The 15,628-nt window shown below is 43.2% G+C and overlaps 1 protein-coding gene across 3 annotated transcripts in view; it reads left to right on the top strand.

The window, feature by feature from the left end:
* The window catches only part of EXOC2 (exocyst complex component 2), a 117,146-nt gene that overhangs the window by 46,248 nt on the left and 55,270 nt on the right, over positions 1 to 15,628 (top strand). For all 3 annotated transcript variants that reach the window (XM_043449221.1, XM_043449222.1, XM_043449223.1), the window contains 6 exons: positions 1,428 to 1,573; positions 1,704 to 1,785; positions 2,501 to 2,603; positions 5,926 to 6,044; positions 12,263 to 12,388; positions 15,039 to 15,163. In XM_043449221.1, the coding sequence (XP_043305156.1) occupies positions 1,428 to 1,573; positions 1,704 to 1,785; positions 2,501 to 2,603; positions 5,926 to 6,044; positions 12,263 to 12,388; positions 15,039 to 15,163 (701 nt within the window). The remainder of the gene's footprint in view (positions 1 to 1,427; positions 1,574 to 1,703; positions 1,786 to 2,500; positions 2,604 to 5,925; positions 6,045 to 12,262; positions 12,389 to 15,038; positions 15,164 to 15,628) is intronic.

Genomic DNA, 15,628 nt, shown 5'->3' with positions numbered 1-15,628 from the left:
TTTATTGTCTTCAAGATGAAAAAAATCTAATTTTGATGTTTTGTGCTCCTTCATTGTAGAGAAAGTGCTTGAGGATTTAACATTCACAGCACACACCTAAGTAATCAGCCTTTAAAAATATTCAGTCCTCATTCACAAATCTGTTCATTTATGAAGCCTCAATTCATGAAGTCTATTTCTAAATGATAAATGCTTAATAATAAGTATTCCAAGAAAAATAGTTTTAACCTTAATCAGATTTCTAATACTCATTTACTCATCATTATCTGATTTGGTGGTAGTAAGGGAATATATATACTTTTCTCATGGTAGAAATTTAGTATTCTACGTTAAAGAACATGTGGTGAAAATAGCTATACTGACAAAACAAAGTTTTTATATCAGGCCTTTAAAATTTCAACAGAATTTAAACATTATTTAGATAAAACAATTATGTTACAAAGACAACTTTTAACACACTCAGGCCACCCACAGTGTGGACTAGAGAATGCGGTATGCCAGCCACCCAGTGAGACTGAGGTCATTTTTTTCATCTTTGCTTAAAGTATAGTCACTAGACCAGATAATGTAGAAACTGTATATGAGCAGTGATCAAACAGCCAAAAAGAGTTTATCCTTTTTCTCCCCTTTCCTTGTGACTAATTAAAAATATTTATTCACAAGTTGAAAAAGCTTAAGTATTTTTATATACAGTAAATTTTGTTTTAGATGAACTTTCGTTAGTGATTCATATAATTTGAGGCCTTTAAGGTAAAAAAAATACATATATATATGTAAATATAAAATGTCCAGTTTATCATTTTAAGATATATTAAGCTGATTTAAGAAATATTCATTAATGATGATGTGTTAAAATTTGATATTTTAAATTGCTTACGTAGCCTGCTGCATAGATAATTTTACATAGAAATAGGGTTAGGTTTAAAATACTTCTTTTGAATAACTTTTCGGAAAAATTTTTCTTCCTTTTTTTTTTTTAATTACTATGAATATATAGATACTGAATCCAGAGAATTTAACTAGTGTACTTGTGTGTGCATGCATCATGTATATGTGTGTGTTTTAACCTATTGTCTGAATTAATGAAATAACCTAAGGGTCCATAATGCTGTAAAACTTAAAAGAAGCTAAAATAAATGTAGATTCAAGTTAGAGAATTTATTTGGGCCTGGTAAGTATGGTTATTTTTAATTGGATACCATTAATTGGTATACACATATGAAAAGACTTAGCAAGCAAGATGGAAATTGTGTTTTAGCAAACTGTAAAAAAAACCCAAAACTCCAATATAATTGACTTTTAGAAAAGTCTGCTGAGTTAAGTATCAAGTATAATAGCAGTCTAACATTTTGTTTTTTTTGTCCAGTTTCACATTTTCTGACTAAAATCAGTTTTTATCTAAATTTCTTTTTCTCCTTTTAAAATAGGAGCAAGTAACACTGCAGATACGTTATTTCAAGAAGTCTTAGGTCGAAAGGACAAGGCAGATTCCACTAGAAATGCACTCAATGTGCTCCAGCGATTCAAGTTTCTTTTCAACCTCCCTCTAAATATTGAAAGGAACATCCAAAAGGTACAGCGCCTATTTATGTACCTGTGGTCCTAGATGTCTTACATTTTAAAGAGTTGTTAAGATGTTTTTTATCTTAACCAAATTAATTAAACTTTACTGACAATCTCCAAAATGTTTCTTTATTTTAAAGGGTGATTATGATGTGGTTATTAATGATTATGAAAAGGCCAAGTCACTTTTTGGGAAAACAGAGGTGCAAGTTTTCAAGAAATGTAAGATTTATTACTTTAAGATTTTCTACTTTGCTTTTATAGGAAAATTGTGGAATGTATTTTGCAAAGAATGTTAACGTGCATTTTAGCTTTTGTTTATATGGTGCCCTTTTTCAAGTGTAAGACGGGTACTTCAGAAGTAACATAATGGAGTTTCTTGCTGACCTGGAGAGAGAACTATAGGATGGCTGGACATTCTTTGATGCTTGGTAATTGTGATGCTACTTAGGTCTCTTTTACTGAAAAGAATCGTTACAGATATTTTACAGAAATGGAAATCTACATTTTATTCTTCCCTATTTAGAAAGACAACTACTATATTTATGAATTCTAACCCTACTTTAAGCAAGTTTTGAAATTATCTCTATGGTAGAGTTACAGAAAATAAAAGCCTAAAATGCCTTATTAACTGGGAGAACTATCACCGGACTTGATTAAATTTGTAAAGAAATCCATAAGGACCCAGAAAAGTTTATTTATTTTGATAAATTTCCATGCAGCATATGCACAGGCTCGCACCCTGCAGTCCAGTGAGTTTGACAGGTACACACACCCTGTAACCTGAACCCTGGAGAGAATGTTTCATCGCTGGGGCAGATCCCCTCCTGCCTCTTCTCAGTCAGCCCCTCTGCCCCACACAGCCAGTCTGCTTTCCATACTTTGATTTTAAATTTTCAGTCTGTAAATCTTGTAATTCTTTTCGTTTTTTAATCAGATTATGCTGAAGTAGAAACACGGATTGAAGCTTTAAGAGAATTACTTCTAGAGAAGTTGCTTGAGACACCATCGACTTTACATGACCAGAAACGTTATATAAGGTAAACCTTCTGTGAGAGTTTTGACGAATCGCGTATATCTGGGTGATGCTGGACACGTCCTGTCGCTCTTACAGAGATTCGGGGAAACTGGAAGAATGCTGAGATGGCAGAAGGGAAGACAAGCAGCAGAAGTCTGGGGACCCATGTAGGACACCAGGTTCTTGTGTGCACTCAGAGACTGGGGAGCAGTCACCCTTTAAAGGCAAGAGAATGCTGCCGGTTTGGGTGAAGGGAAAGCAGCCTCTTTGCCCTCTCCTCCTGTCCGCAGGGTCTAACCCGGCTGGGGCGCTGCTCCCTGACTGGCGGGCTGCTCCCTGACTGGGGCGCTGCTCCCTGGCTGGGGGGCTGCTCCCTGACTGGGGCGCTGCTCCCTGGCTGGGGGGCTGCTCCCTGGCTGGGCGGCTGCTCCCTGGCTGGGCGGCTGCTCCCTGGCTGGCTTTGGGGGTGGCGCTGTCCCACAAGGCTCCAGTGCTGCTGGCAGGGTGGGGCTCAACAGCGGAGGGCTCTGAAAGCTTCCAGGCTTGGAAAGGAAGTGGGAATGCTTACTTGGAAAGGATGGCAGTAGCAGCAGAAATGTGCACCCCACAACGTGGTGGGAACCGTGTTGCTCAAGAGGGAAGGAGTTTTAACGTGGGCAGGAGTGGGGAGTTGGGGTGCCGGCTATCCCCCAACAAGCCACGCAGTCGCCGTGCGGCACCTGGGCCACACTTGCTCCACAGGTCGGGGCCTCCGGCTGTCTGCCTTCACAGCCTGTCTGTGCTTTTCTCCAAGTGTCCCCAGAAGAAAGCGTGCACTTAGGAATTTTTCTGGTTTGTAGAATCATAGAAATTTAATGCTGCTAATTAACTGTGTGTTGTTATCCAACTGCTTTTTCTTTTTTTTTTTTAACATGCAAAGTAACAGAGTTCCAAGAAGGTTAATCTGTCATTGAGGATACGAAGCTGTTTAGCGTCTTGTCTGTGTTCTGCCATGCTGCTTCACTAATAATTACAGTTATTCTGTTACATTTCCTGGTAGGAAAATGATGTTAAACCTTATGGAGTGCAGGATTTCTTTATGTAGTGAATTGCCATTGTGTAGATAACTCATGCACAGTTCCCGTGACTGGTTACCTACTAGATACCATTTAAAAGATAGTGATATTTTAAAAGGTTCTTTTAAATGGCCTATTTAATGCTTTATTCCCTGTCCTTTCAAAAGGAAAAGAACAAGAATGTCACTGAAAATGTCAAGTAATTTATTTACTTTTTAATCTTTATTTTTGACACTTTGAGACTACATGGAGCAGTTTATCATCCTTTTTAAATTAAGGGTTTAGTTATTAAAGAATAGGAAAAACATCACAACCAGGTTAAATATCTGTTGGAGTTTGGAATCTATGATGAGCCATCCCGTGAGCACCAAGTGGGGGTGGAGGCCCTCAACTTATTATCAGCAGAACTGCAGTCTCAGTTCCCACGTGTTGGAAGCTGTGCAGGGCCCGAGCGTGTGGCCCAGCCTGTCGCCGTGCGGCTGCTCACTGTTGACTCTAGGTCAGGGCGTTCTCGCGATTCCCTCTCTCCCTGCTCTGCTGCTGCTAGCAGCTTGACCAAGCAGCAGAGTACCACGCATCACTGCTTCTTTCCATATCGGTGTGATTCTTTCCTTGGTCATTGTTAAAAATCATGTCTAAGTATGCCTAATGGCTCTAATTCTTAAAGTTTAAAATTTTGAGTCTGTGCTCATTCATAGCTAACGTTCCTTACCTTTTTCCCACTAAAAGGCCTTTCTAAAAAGTATTCTTTGGTAACGAAGTTTAAAAGGAAGTAGCAATAATCTGTATCATATTCTAAGCCAAGATCTTTGAAATGAAACTATATGTTTTTAATCTACATCCTAAAAAAATGAAAGTTACTGGATTAAGTCATTTAACCAGGGGAAAGCTTAACACAAGTTGTACTTTTGAACTGAAACACTGTAGAGTTTCTGAGACAACAAATTTATCTTTCTTTATAAAACTTTTGTGTAATACCCATTAACAAGATGGTAGAAAGAGGATTATTCTTAAATTTTGGAAGGGCTGAAGAGCCTTACAATTTGAGGGGGTACTGAGCAGAGGGAGGTGCGTGCATCAGAGAGGAAGGTGGGGGGGGGACGGGGGGTGCTGTGTTTGCCGCTGGTGCGGCTCTGAGGGTGCAGTGTGAGCGCAGGAGGAGGTGCTGCTGCAGGAGCCTTGGGGCCCACGCAGCTCCTCCTGTCTGAGGAGAAGCCCCAGCAGACAGACAGTCCACAGGCTCAGCTCAGTAGGCTCCCGGCCCCGTGAGCAGAGGCCCAGGGCCCACACAGGACAACCCCGCAGAAAACCACCGCCCCCGTTCATCCTGCAGCGGGGAGGGGGCTGTTCCCGAATGCCAGGTTTTGTTGGTCACTGACTGACTCCTCCTCTGATTAACTGCTGGTTGAGAAGACTGGGTAAGGAAGTGCTTGGCGCTGGAGGACCTGGGAGAGAGGCCCAGATGTGTCCCTGCAAGAGGTCACGCTTGTCACCATTAGTTACCGTTTATTCTTAAACGGAACTTCAGCCCCAAGACAATAGACAGCTTAATTTTAAGACAGCAAGTCCAGCTTTTGGAGTTGATTTAATTTGCTTTAACTTGTTATATTTACGTATTTCATGAGGGCTAAGTTTTGAATAATATTTGTCAATTTTTCAGCAGAAATCTACTTCAGTTGTGTATCTGGGTTGGGAATTTTCACAAACAAAGAAGACTTTAAATATTTTTCACCCTATTCTAAAACTAAGAAAAGTGCCCATCTATACTGCATTTTTTGGAGGACTGTCTTCTCATGAATTAGAGTTGAGACTTATAGGTCGGTGTTTGCTGTCACCAAACCTCTGTGTAATACGGTGGTCTGAAGTTTCAGTTGCCCTGTTTAGAGGGTATAGAAAGCAGGGTCACACTGCCATCTCGTGGCCGTGTGTTTCAGACCAGAGAAGAAAACCATCAGGCGGAGGACTCTGCTGGTGTTTCTTGTGTGACGGAGAACTAAGTCGGAGCACTGTGATCAGGACCACTACACACTTGTCTTTGTCATCTTGGTCATCTTCTTATAAAGTCAAGCGTTTTAAAATGTACTTTTATTGTTAATTGCATGCAAGGAAATCTGAATACGTTTCATTTAGAACTGAATATTAAAGAGTAAGGATTGACAAATGCTTTACTAGTTAACAAAGTTTTAGGTATCCTTAAAAGCTGTGACTTTAACACATGCTGGCTTTCGTTTTGACTGTATGGCTGTGCAGCAGACGCCGACGCGGTCAGCCGTGGCCTTGCCGTTTCAGGTACCTGTGCGACCTCCACGCGCCTGGCGACCCTGCGTGGCAGTGCATCGGGGCCCAGCACCGGTGGATCCTCCAGCTCATGCACGGCTGCCGGGAGGGCTGCGTGCGGGACCTCAGAGGCAAGCCCCCCGCGTCCTCCTCGGTCACTCGCACGCCCTGGGGGGCTCGACTGGGGGGGCTCACGCTCATCGTGCCTGTGCCACCCTCCCCACCCCCACCTCAGCATCCTCCCTGGGCCGGGGACTGAGGGGCCTGGGGTAAGCCTCAGCACGCCTGTCTCGTGGGGCACTGGCCGTGTGGGCAGAGCTTTGGGCAGGGGACAGGAGCTCCAGCGGAAGTGACACGGCGTGTAGGGATGGTACTTGTGTCCATCGGCAGGCGCCTGCCTTCGTCACTCCATCAGCTGCCTGTTGAGCTCTTCTGCTCACCAGGCCCTGAGCCGAGTCCAGGGGTGCCCTCCCGTCTCGGTGACGCTGGGTTTGGGAGGAGAGTGAGGCGGCGAGGGAGCGGTGCTGGCGCAGAAGGCGGCGCACGGGGAGGCCGCAGCGTTTGTTGACAGTCTGTCGTGGGTTAGCTGGCTTGGATCTGAGTGTTCTCTAGCTGTGAATCAGTTTTTTTCTATTCTTAATGTTTAGGAAAACCCAAATATCTCTTTCCTGATGCCATATCCAAACTCCTATTGTGTCACTAATTATTTTATAGTTTTAACAAGTGAAAATATCAGACAGCACACACAGTCTGAGGTCCATGTGGGTTTCTGGAGGCCTCAGTTTCTTGTGCTTGGAGTCTGCTCGGTCAGGCAGGCTCTCACCCAGGGCTGCCTGACACAGTCCCCTGGTGTTTCTAAAGACTGTCACTCCCCAGCCTCCTCCCCTCCCCTCCCACTGTGTTAGACTCTCGTGGTGGTGTCCACACATCAGTGGTTTCACAGCTTCCGGGTGACTCTGGTGCAGCAGGGCTGGCAGACGCTGTGGTGGGTGCGTGCTCAGGACTGAGGTACTGCGCTGAGCAGACCCATGTGTCTCCGGCCTCTTGGAGCTTGTCCCCTAGCGAGAGAGACATGGTTTAAAAAGTCACATAGGTGTTTATTTGTCACGTGAGTATAATTGTGAGAGGTATTCCGAAGAGGAGAGTACAGAACTCTGCCTCAGCCTGGTTAACCAGAGACCCCGGGACATTCCTGTTGCCACTGAGCCTCAAGGAGTGTGGTTTTCCAGGGAAGGGCCGCAGAAGAGTGGTCAGATGGCCAGGAGTACAGACAGGGCTGGGGTCCGTCAGAAGCCTTCCCTGCTCAGGCTTGTAAGAAACAATCCGACTGCATGATTTAGTTATGAAAATATTCAGATTTCTGGAAAACGTGTGTAATTTATAAAGACCACACAGGAAATTTCATGCTTACCATTACATCAGTACCTGAAAGCTCTGATACCCAAAATCCCTAAAGTCACTAAAGTCTGGGTCCTTCTTGGAGGTAAATGGAGATGCAGCCTTACCTGGTGGAGTCCTTGTCATCTGGATACTTCATACTGCTAAACTTAACTCACCCAGCACTGCCGAGAGGCAGCGTCTCCGGGGAAAAGGACACTTGCTACTGTGTGACTGGAGACGTGCCTTTGTATTTACTTAAACTTACCCAGCACTGCTGAAAGTCAGCATCTCTGAACTTACTTATCCAGCACTGCTGGAAGTCAACATCTCTAGGGAAAATGACACTCGCTTCTGTGTGACTGGAGACCTGCCTTTTTACTTGCTCTGACCAAGCCTATTGTCGAGGTTGCTCCTTGCTGGCGGCATAATTGAAGGAATGCGCATTGACTGGAACCTTTTTGTTAGTGATGAGGTTTATGTAAAGTTATTTCCATAAGTTGGTCTTTCTGATTGAAAAGTGCAACATAACAGTTTTAGCTCTTGGAATTTACTCCACAAATTTCATGACAATACAGTGTAAGTTTCCTAAATCCATTAGCCAGATGTTTATAGATTATGATTTTAACTGTCCTTTGACATTCAGAAGAACATCTTGAGCCATATCCACCTGTTGTCAGTAAACACATCTAATATAAACAATATAGACAGTCCTAACAAGTCCATGCTCTTTAATTGCAAAGCTGGTATATTCTTTGAGCTCACATCAGAAGGAGTTTATTATTTTGGAGAATTCCAAACATACTTAGGAGCACCGAGGGTGATCCCATGACCTCTTCTGTGTCTGCCCAGTTTAGACAGTTATCTGCTCACAGCCAGTCTCATTTTACCTACAACCCCTCCCTCACCCTGAATTATTTTTGAAGTAGGTCACTTCATTTCACCTATAGTTATTTCAATATGTAATTTTCAAAGATAAACATGCTTTGTGAAAACTATATCACTTGAACTTCTTGAAAGCTATTATCATTACCTGAAGTGTTACCAGTACTTTCTTGATATCAAGCATTCAATTAACTGTCAATTTCAAAAGCAGTTTAATGTGTCCAGTAACTAAGTACATAGATACTGTGACTTTTTAATCAATGGTCAGTGCAAAGGCAGATGATGGCAGTGCAAAGGCATCAGGCAGATGGAGACAGAACTTGTATTTCTTACAAGAAGTAGCCGCTAGTGACATAGTGTCCACTGTGGCCACTTGGCCCCTAGATGCTCTCCTGGTTGTCGTCATCAGTGTGAGTGTCCCTGGACACGTCAGCTCTATTGTGCATCTGTCTGCTCTGCGCGGGTGCTGTAATGATGTAGTGAAGGCGTGTGTGTGTGGGGGGGGGGGGTGTTTATATAAAATATTGGCCTTAGTTATAAGTTTGCTGGGAATAACTGTAGCTTTTGTTGTTGTTGTTAGTTCACAACTAGTTGTTCTAATGGACTCCCGCTTATAGATATCCTAGTTATGTGTAACAGAAATTAGGTCAGTACGGGGCAGGGTTCCTAAATATCATTTGGACTTTCTGTTGGCATCCTCTCATAATCACAAGCTTGTGGGTCTGGTAGAAACCTGGGACATTGTCTGGTTCAGACATGACTTAGGTCTCCGTTTTGCATGTGAGGGAGCTGCCTCAGGAGCCACGGGACTGCTCGGCTTCTCCGAGTCGGGCACACAGTTCCACAGACTTCTCTGTTCTGTTCCTGAAGCCAGTGCACCATCACATGGGTTTCTGAACTTGATGAGCTGATGGCGTGGTGATGGCAGTGCCTGCGTCTCTTCGAACACTTGTCACTTCTTGTGAAGCTTCTTCACTTTCATTCAGGTCCTCTCAGGAACCTGTTTTCAAACCAAAGGCTTGTTGGGTTCTGAATCTAAAATATAGATTGTGAGTTCTTCTGTTGTGACATCTGCACTTGGACTTTAACACCAAAGAAGAGAAATTGATTCACTCACCCCCAGGCAGAAGAGTTAAGACCTGAGACAGTCTTTGTCATGTGAAACACAGTTTTAAAAGATAGACTGTAAATATTTCAGACAGGAGAAGATGTCTTCGTAGGTAAAGCTGGTTTTTATGCATTACTTTAAGGACCCTAATATAATTTTTTTTAAAGTTTTACATGGTGGTTTGGTTTAAAAATGCCAATTGTATTTGTCTTGTGGTTTTCAAGAAAAGCTCATGAGCAAAGATGGTGGTAGATTTTCAGAGACAGGGAAACCTGGCATGCTGCAGTCCATCGGATCGCAAAGAGTCAGACATGACTGAACTGAACTGAATCCTCCATAAAAGCCACGTTTTTCCAGGATCGATTGTTTTGCACATGAAGCTTTGTCCACAGAGGTAGGTCCCAGGGTGCTATTCTTGTGAACACTGCAGCAGCACCTTCTCTGGATGCCACTTTTATGGTAATAGCACATACCAGCCTGGTAAGTGGTGCCTGATGGTGCACACCAGGACTCAGACAGGAGGTGACCGCTGCCCCTCAGCACCGCCAGCCGGTCACCCGGGAGCGTGTCGCTGCTCCTCGTGGCCTGCCTCTGTAGCCCACGTGCGAACTTTTGGCTTTTCTAAGGGGAGACAAAGATGGAGAAAGAGCAAGAATAAAGATCAGCATTAAAGAATTCATCTTTAAAGCGTAAATGCCTGTGGACAAGTCTGTTTTCTTCCATCCTGGGCTAGTTAACTGTTGGGCTTCTCTTCCGAAACTTTACCGCCTTATAAGAAGTGTCATTTGTCTCTTAAAATTCCTATGAAATAGGGCCAAAATGAGACTAAATCTTCAGGTTTCCTGTCAGGAAAAACCTTTGGTTTAACCCCCTACCGACATTCTCAAACAGGATTTTTAAAGGTAGCCTTCAAAGGCATTTTTTCCTTTGTTCTGAAAATGAGTTTAAGTCTTAAAAAATACAAGCTAGTAACTCCAGGGAGCATCAGTCTGTTGCGTCCTCCCAGGTCATTCCCAGTGGCGTGGCCGGGTAGAGGCAGGCCAGCACTTCTAGGTCATTCCCAGTGGCGTGGCCGGGTAGAGGCAGGCCAGCACTTCTAGAATAGATCGAAGCAGGAGGGTCTGTACACAGCCACGCGACACAGTCACACGACAGAAGGAGATACATTTCTGTGTGGCTTCGGTTCTGTATGAAAATGCAGATTGATACATCACGCCTGAGAGGTTTAATCTGAACCGTCACAGTATGGATCTATTACAGAGGGACAATAGTAAGCATAGAGGCTGTGCTAAATATCTCCTGTTTTAAATATTTCAAATGTTGAGCAGATTATTAGGTTAATTACTTGCTGAAATAAATATGTTTGTTTATCCAATTGTCTTAAAATACATAAAGGCTGTATTTTTCAACTCAGGCTCATCAAATACATGCATAAATTACATTTCAAATTTATGTGCAGTTTTGTGAATTTATACAGTATAACTAAACTATATTTTATTTTGATATTTAAAAAACACAACTGGGACCTTTATGTAGACAATTAGTGGGATTACTAAGTTTAATTCCAGTGTTTCCGTAACGTAGGCTCAGGTGGCCCCCAGGCAGCAGGTTAGGTGTAGCTTCCACTAGAAGACTGGCTAGAGATTCCTCAAGTTTTCTGCAAAACTACAAAAACAGGTCTGTGCTTGAAAAGACAGTAAATGTGTTGTTATACATATATTAGATATCTTAATAAAATAAGTTTTATTTTAAAGTTGTTATAATGAGGATATATATTAGGAAGTTTCTAAAGTTTATTTTTTGGAGATTTAAAAAAGTAGTTTCTCTCCTCGATGTTTTTCACAGCAACATGAACCCAGAATGATCTATGTTGATTTAAAGAGGAAAGGCAAGTCCAGGTGGGCAGTGCTGGTCGTGTTTCCCCCACCCTGAGTCCCGCGTAGCTGTGCCCTCCCTGCTCACCGTTGTTTCAGTGGCTTTAGAAGAGACAGTGCTTCCAGACTCTTGTACTAGGATTTTATTCTCTTGCTTTGAGATTTGTAAGCCATAGAGGATATACAGAAGAAAGTTATCCAGGAGAGAGGGATTGGAGAACAGTACCAGCTTGTGGCTGTAGTGGCAGCAGCCTTCTCTCTAGCGCAGTGGGGGTCTGGTTGTCCTTTCGCTTTGTCCTTTCTTCAGGAGAAGATATCAAGATGATATTTAGGGTGCTGTGAATCTGATTCACAGTGCATCCCGTTGGAAATTGCTGCTGTTGTGGGTAAGCAGTGCAACTTTATTTAAGCTGTTTTCATACTAGATGCAGCTCAGTAGGATTTTACACGATTGTACATTTGTTTCTTAATCTAATTTGAAAAGACAAAATTAGCTTCCAAATTAAAATGGAGACTAGTAGTAAGTACACCAGCTCTTGAACATCTGATTCACTGTTGGGACAGTGCAGCGTCTACTCGCGGTCCCGTCAGTGACGCGTTAGCTTCTGGGGTGTTCAGAGTGTGGGCTGGGAGGGACCCGGGCCAGGCGGCTGGCAGCAGTAAGAAAAATGGGAAGCCAGGCCCCATGACCCAGAAAAAGAAATCGTGGAATTCAGAGGCTTAAAGGGAGCAGGCAGAGGTGTATGCTGCAAGTCTGCCCCACTAGACTCTCTATCTTCCTTTCCCAGTGCCAAGTTGCTTTTCAAAAAATGATTTTTCATCCTGATTTGTATGTTTATGACCCCTCCCCCTCTGTTTTGCCAGACATTCATTCTGAAATGATATACAAGTTCTGTGTCTGTACTAAGCCAGAGTAACAGATTTAATCCTCCAAATCTGTATGGTAGGAGTGACTTTTAAAAGCTATTTAGACAAAATGTTTCTAGTTCTACTTTAGTTGCTATCTTATTTAAAAGATGGAAATTTAGAGCGAGGTCTAAATTTCGGTCCATTAAATCACCTAGTACTTTCCGGGAGTCCAAGGAAACACTGTGTCTCTTTGCAGGGCCCCCGGGCCTTCACGGCGCCCCAGTGGACCTCGACGCTGAGGTGCGCGCCCCCGCGCCTGGTCACCTCGGGCAGACGGCGTCGCTGAAGAGGGGCAGCAGCTTCCAGCCTGGTCGGGATGACGGTGCGTGTCTCCCTCCACTTTTTCTTTCAGATTTGTGTTTGTGTAGCTGCCGTTTTTCTCCTGGAAAATTCCATAATTACTTGTGTTCCTGCTGCTGTTACCAGCCATCATGCTTTCTACTTGTTAACAGCCCAGAAATTAAACTTAATCACAGTGTATTTTACATTGCACATTAAAGAAATGCCATTTGATTTTTTAATAAATCATTGGGCATAGGTCAGTGTTACTCACGTTTCTGTGGTTGAGTTTTTCAAAATATGTCACAGAAAAAATTCTCTGAGAACATCTTCAGGATGAATGTTGCAACAAAAGTTAATTTCTGTAGGCAGTACAGAAAAATAGTAGACAACTTTTTACTGAATTTTAAAATTTGGTTTGAAAAAAGTTGCTCATTTAATATTAATCATAAATTGGTAATCGTCTTTCCTGGGGTAAGGCATCTCAAATTGCAACTGTGTTACATTTTTTCCTGAGGTTGACATTTGTCTGTTGTTTGTTTACATATGTGAAATACAAAACACATTGGTTATAGTGCATTCATGTAACAGATGCTATTAGTCACTGATTACTTATAACCTCAATAATCAATGTAAGGAATGCAGATAAGGTAACAGAAATACTTCTTATTAATTTCAAATATCTCTGAAGATTATTTCAAAGTATTTCATATTATTCTTTCAAGTATTGGAGTAGAGATAATAATATGAATGAATGTCCATCGTAAGCACAACTTAAAATCAGATGATTCTTTTGTGCTAAGTGGAAGGTTCTCTCTGTAACTGTCAGTGTCCCCCTTTAAGACGCTGGAGTAAATATCGGGAGGAGCATCGCTGCCGGCTGCTGTCCAGTGTGTGCCGTGTAGCCTGGTGAGCAGAGGCTCCCGGGGTCTGACCCAGACAGACTGCCGAGTGTCAGAGCACACCTCCTTCCATGACCAGGGTGACGGTGTCCATGAGCCCTGTGTGCACCTCTCCCTGCTGTGCTGCGCTGCGCTGCCCTGCCGCCAGCTGACCCTCTAACAGGCTTAACTTGAAGTGACACTTGAGGCTGACTGAATTATATCATCTCCATCTCTAGTCAGTCCAATTCAGTTCAGTCACTCAGTTGTGTCCAACTCTTTGCGACCCAATGGACTGCAGCCCACCAGGCCTCCCTGTCCATCACCAACTACTGGAGCTTGCTCAAACTCATGTCCATCAAGTCGGTGATGCCATCCAGCCATCTCATTCTCTCTCGTCCCCTTTTCCTCCCACCTTCAATCTTTCTCAGCCTCAGGGTCTTTTCCAGTGAGTCAGTTCTTCATATCAGGTGACCAAAGTATTGGAGTTTCAGCTTCAGCATCAGTCCTTCCAATGAATATTCAGGACTGATTTCCTTTAGGATGGACTGTTTGGATGTCTTTGTTGTCCAAGGGACTCTCAAGAGTCTTCTTCAACATCACAGTTTAAAAGCATTAATTCTTTGGTGCTCAGCTTTAGTTATAGTCCAACTCTCACATCCATACATGACTACTGGAAAAACCATAGCCTTTACTAGATGGACCTTTGTCAGTGAAATAATGTCTCTGCTTTTTAATACTCTGTCTAGGTTGGTCATAGCTTTTCTTCCAAGGAGCAAGCTTCCTTTTAATTTCATGGCTGCAGTCACCATCTGCAGTGATTTTGGAGCCCCCCAAAATAAAGTCTCTCACTCTTTCCATTATTTTCCCATCTGTTTGCCATGAAGTGATGGGACCAGATGCCATGATCTTAGTTTGCCATGGTCCATCTCGAGTAGTTCAAATTTATCTTGCCTCGGTTTTGTCAGGCCTCTTGCATCTACTTTATCAAATTCTGAAAGTTTTCATCAAATTTGGGAGATTCTGGGCAATCACTTTATCAGATATCTTTCTGTTCTGCTTCCTTTTCTGGACCCCAGTGGCATGTGTGTTGAGCCAGTGGGTTATCCATAGACTGTGGAGGTCTGACCCTCACCCGTCTTTCCACTCTGCTTCATTATAGAGTTGATTACTCTGCCTTCAGCTTCTCTGATGTTTTATTTTCAGTGACTAACCTAAACATTTCACATTGTTTTTTCATCTCTAGAAGTCCGTTTGGTTCTTTTGAATTTCTTCCCTTTCATTCTTCATCATTTTTGTGTTTTTCTTTACTTAAACATTGTCCTTGTGGGTTAATTCCATCCCTGTCATTTACTCTTAACTACTTTTAACTAGTTTTCTCCCAGTTTTCTTGTTCTCATTCTCTTTTCCCTGCCTTTCATCCTGGCTAATCATGTTTTATTGCTTCTCAGACACTGAGAATGTTCAATGTTGAGTGTCTGGGTTTTGCTGTCTCCCATTAAAGAGTGTGAGACTTTATCAGTTACTTGCAAATAAGTGTGTTTCTTGCAAGGGCTGTGGTTAATTTGCTGGAGCAGTAGCCTGCCTTCTGGAGCCGCTGCTGAAAGGACTGGGCTGGGCAGAAGGACTGCTCCCCACTGCCTGTAGGGCTCCCGCACCCTTTTCTTCCCCAGGGCCCGGCTCTGAGGTTCCCTGGGCTCCTGGCTGCACCACTGCCCAGCTGTGTAGTTGTGGGCACAGCACTGTGTTTAAAGAGATTTTCACTCTTGACTCAAAAGTATATTAATGCTGTTACCTTCTTTTCCCCTTTAGCGTGGAGATGCAGAACTCCCCATCGGGTGGCATTTGTTGAAAAATTGACCAAGCTTGTGTTAAGTCAGCTGCCCAACTTCTGGAAACTCTGGATTTCATATGTTAATGGAAGCCTTTTCAGTGAGGTATGTGTGCAGATTTGACTATAGATGTAGCTCAGTCATTGTGAGTTTCTAGTCTTAATCATTTTATATTTTGAAGTGACTTTTTTAAAACCTCAGAAGCCCAGAGCCTCTATTGTCAGACATTTTAAAATCAGTTGAAAATTCTACACAGCCCTAACACTAATAGCTATGTGGCCTTGATCAAGCGACCTCCCTGTTCTGGCCTCGGTGCCCTCGACTGTAGAGAGAGAGCAGTGAGTATCTCCCGGAAGGCGGGTGAGGGTTTGGGGAGATGGCCACTCAGAGAACAAGACTCTGGATGAGGACAGTGCCAGTCAGGCCGTGTTGTGGGTGAGACTGTTATGCAGTTGACAGGGAACGATGATAAAACAAGGAAAAAGTGTTTGCATCTTGCACCCGGGTCTGAAGTGAGTGGGAATTTCCTGGTTGGACAGAACTTAAAGACCCTGGTTCCTGGCCCTTGTG

The sequence above is a fragment of the Cervus canadensis genome, chromosome 28 (genome assembly GCF_019320065.1).
Source record: "Cervus canadensis isolate Bull #8, Minnesota chromosome 28, ASM1932006v1, whole genome shotgun sequence".
Taxonomy (NCBI): domain Eukaryota; kingdom Metazoa; phylum Chordata; class Mammalia; order Artiodactyla; family Cervidae; genus Cervus; species Cervus canadensis.
Note: the sequence above shows the minus strand (reverse complement) of the source record. Positions and strands in the feature narration are given on the sequence as shown.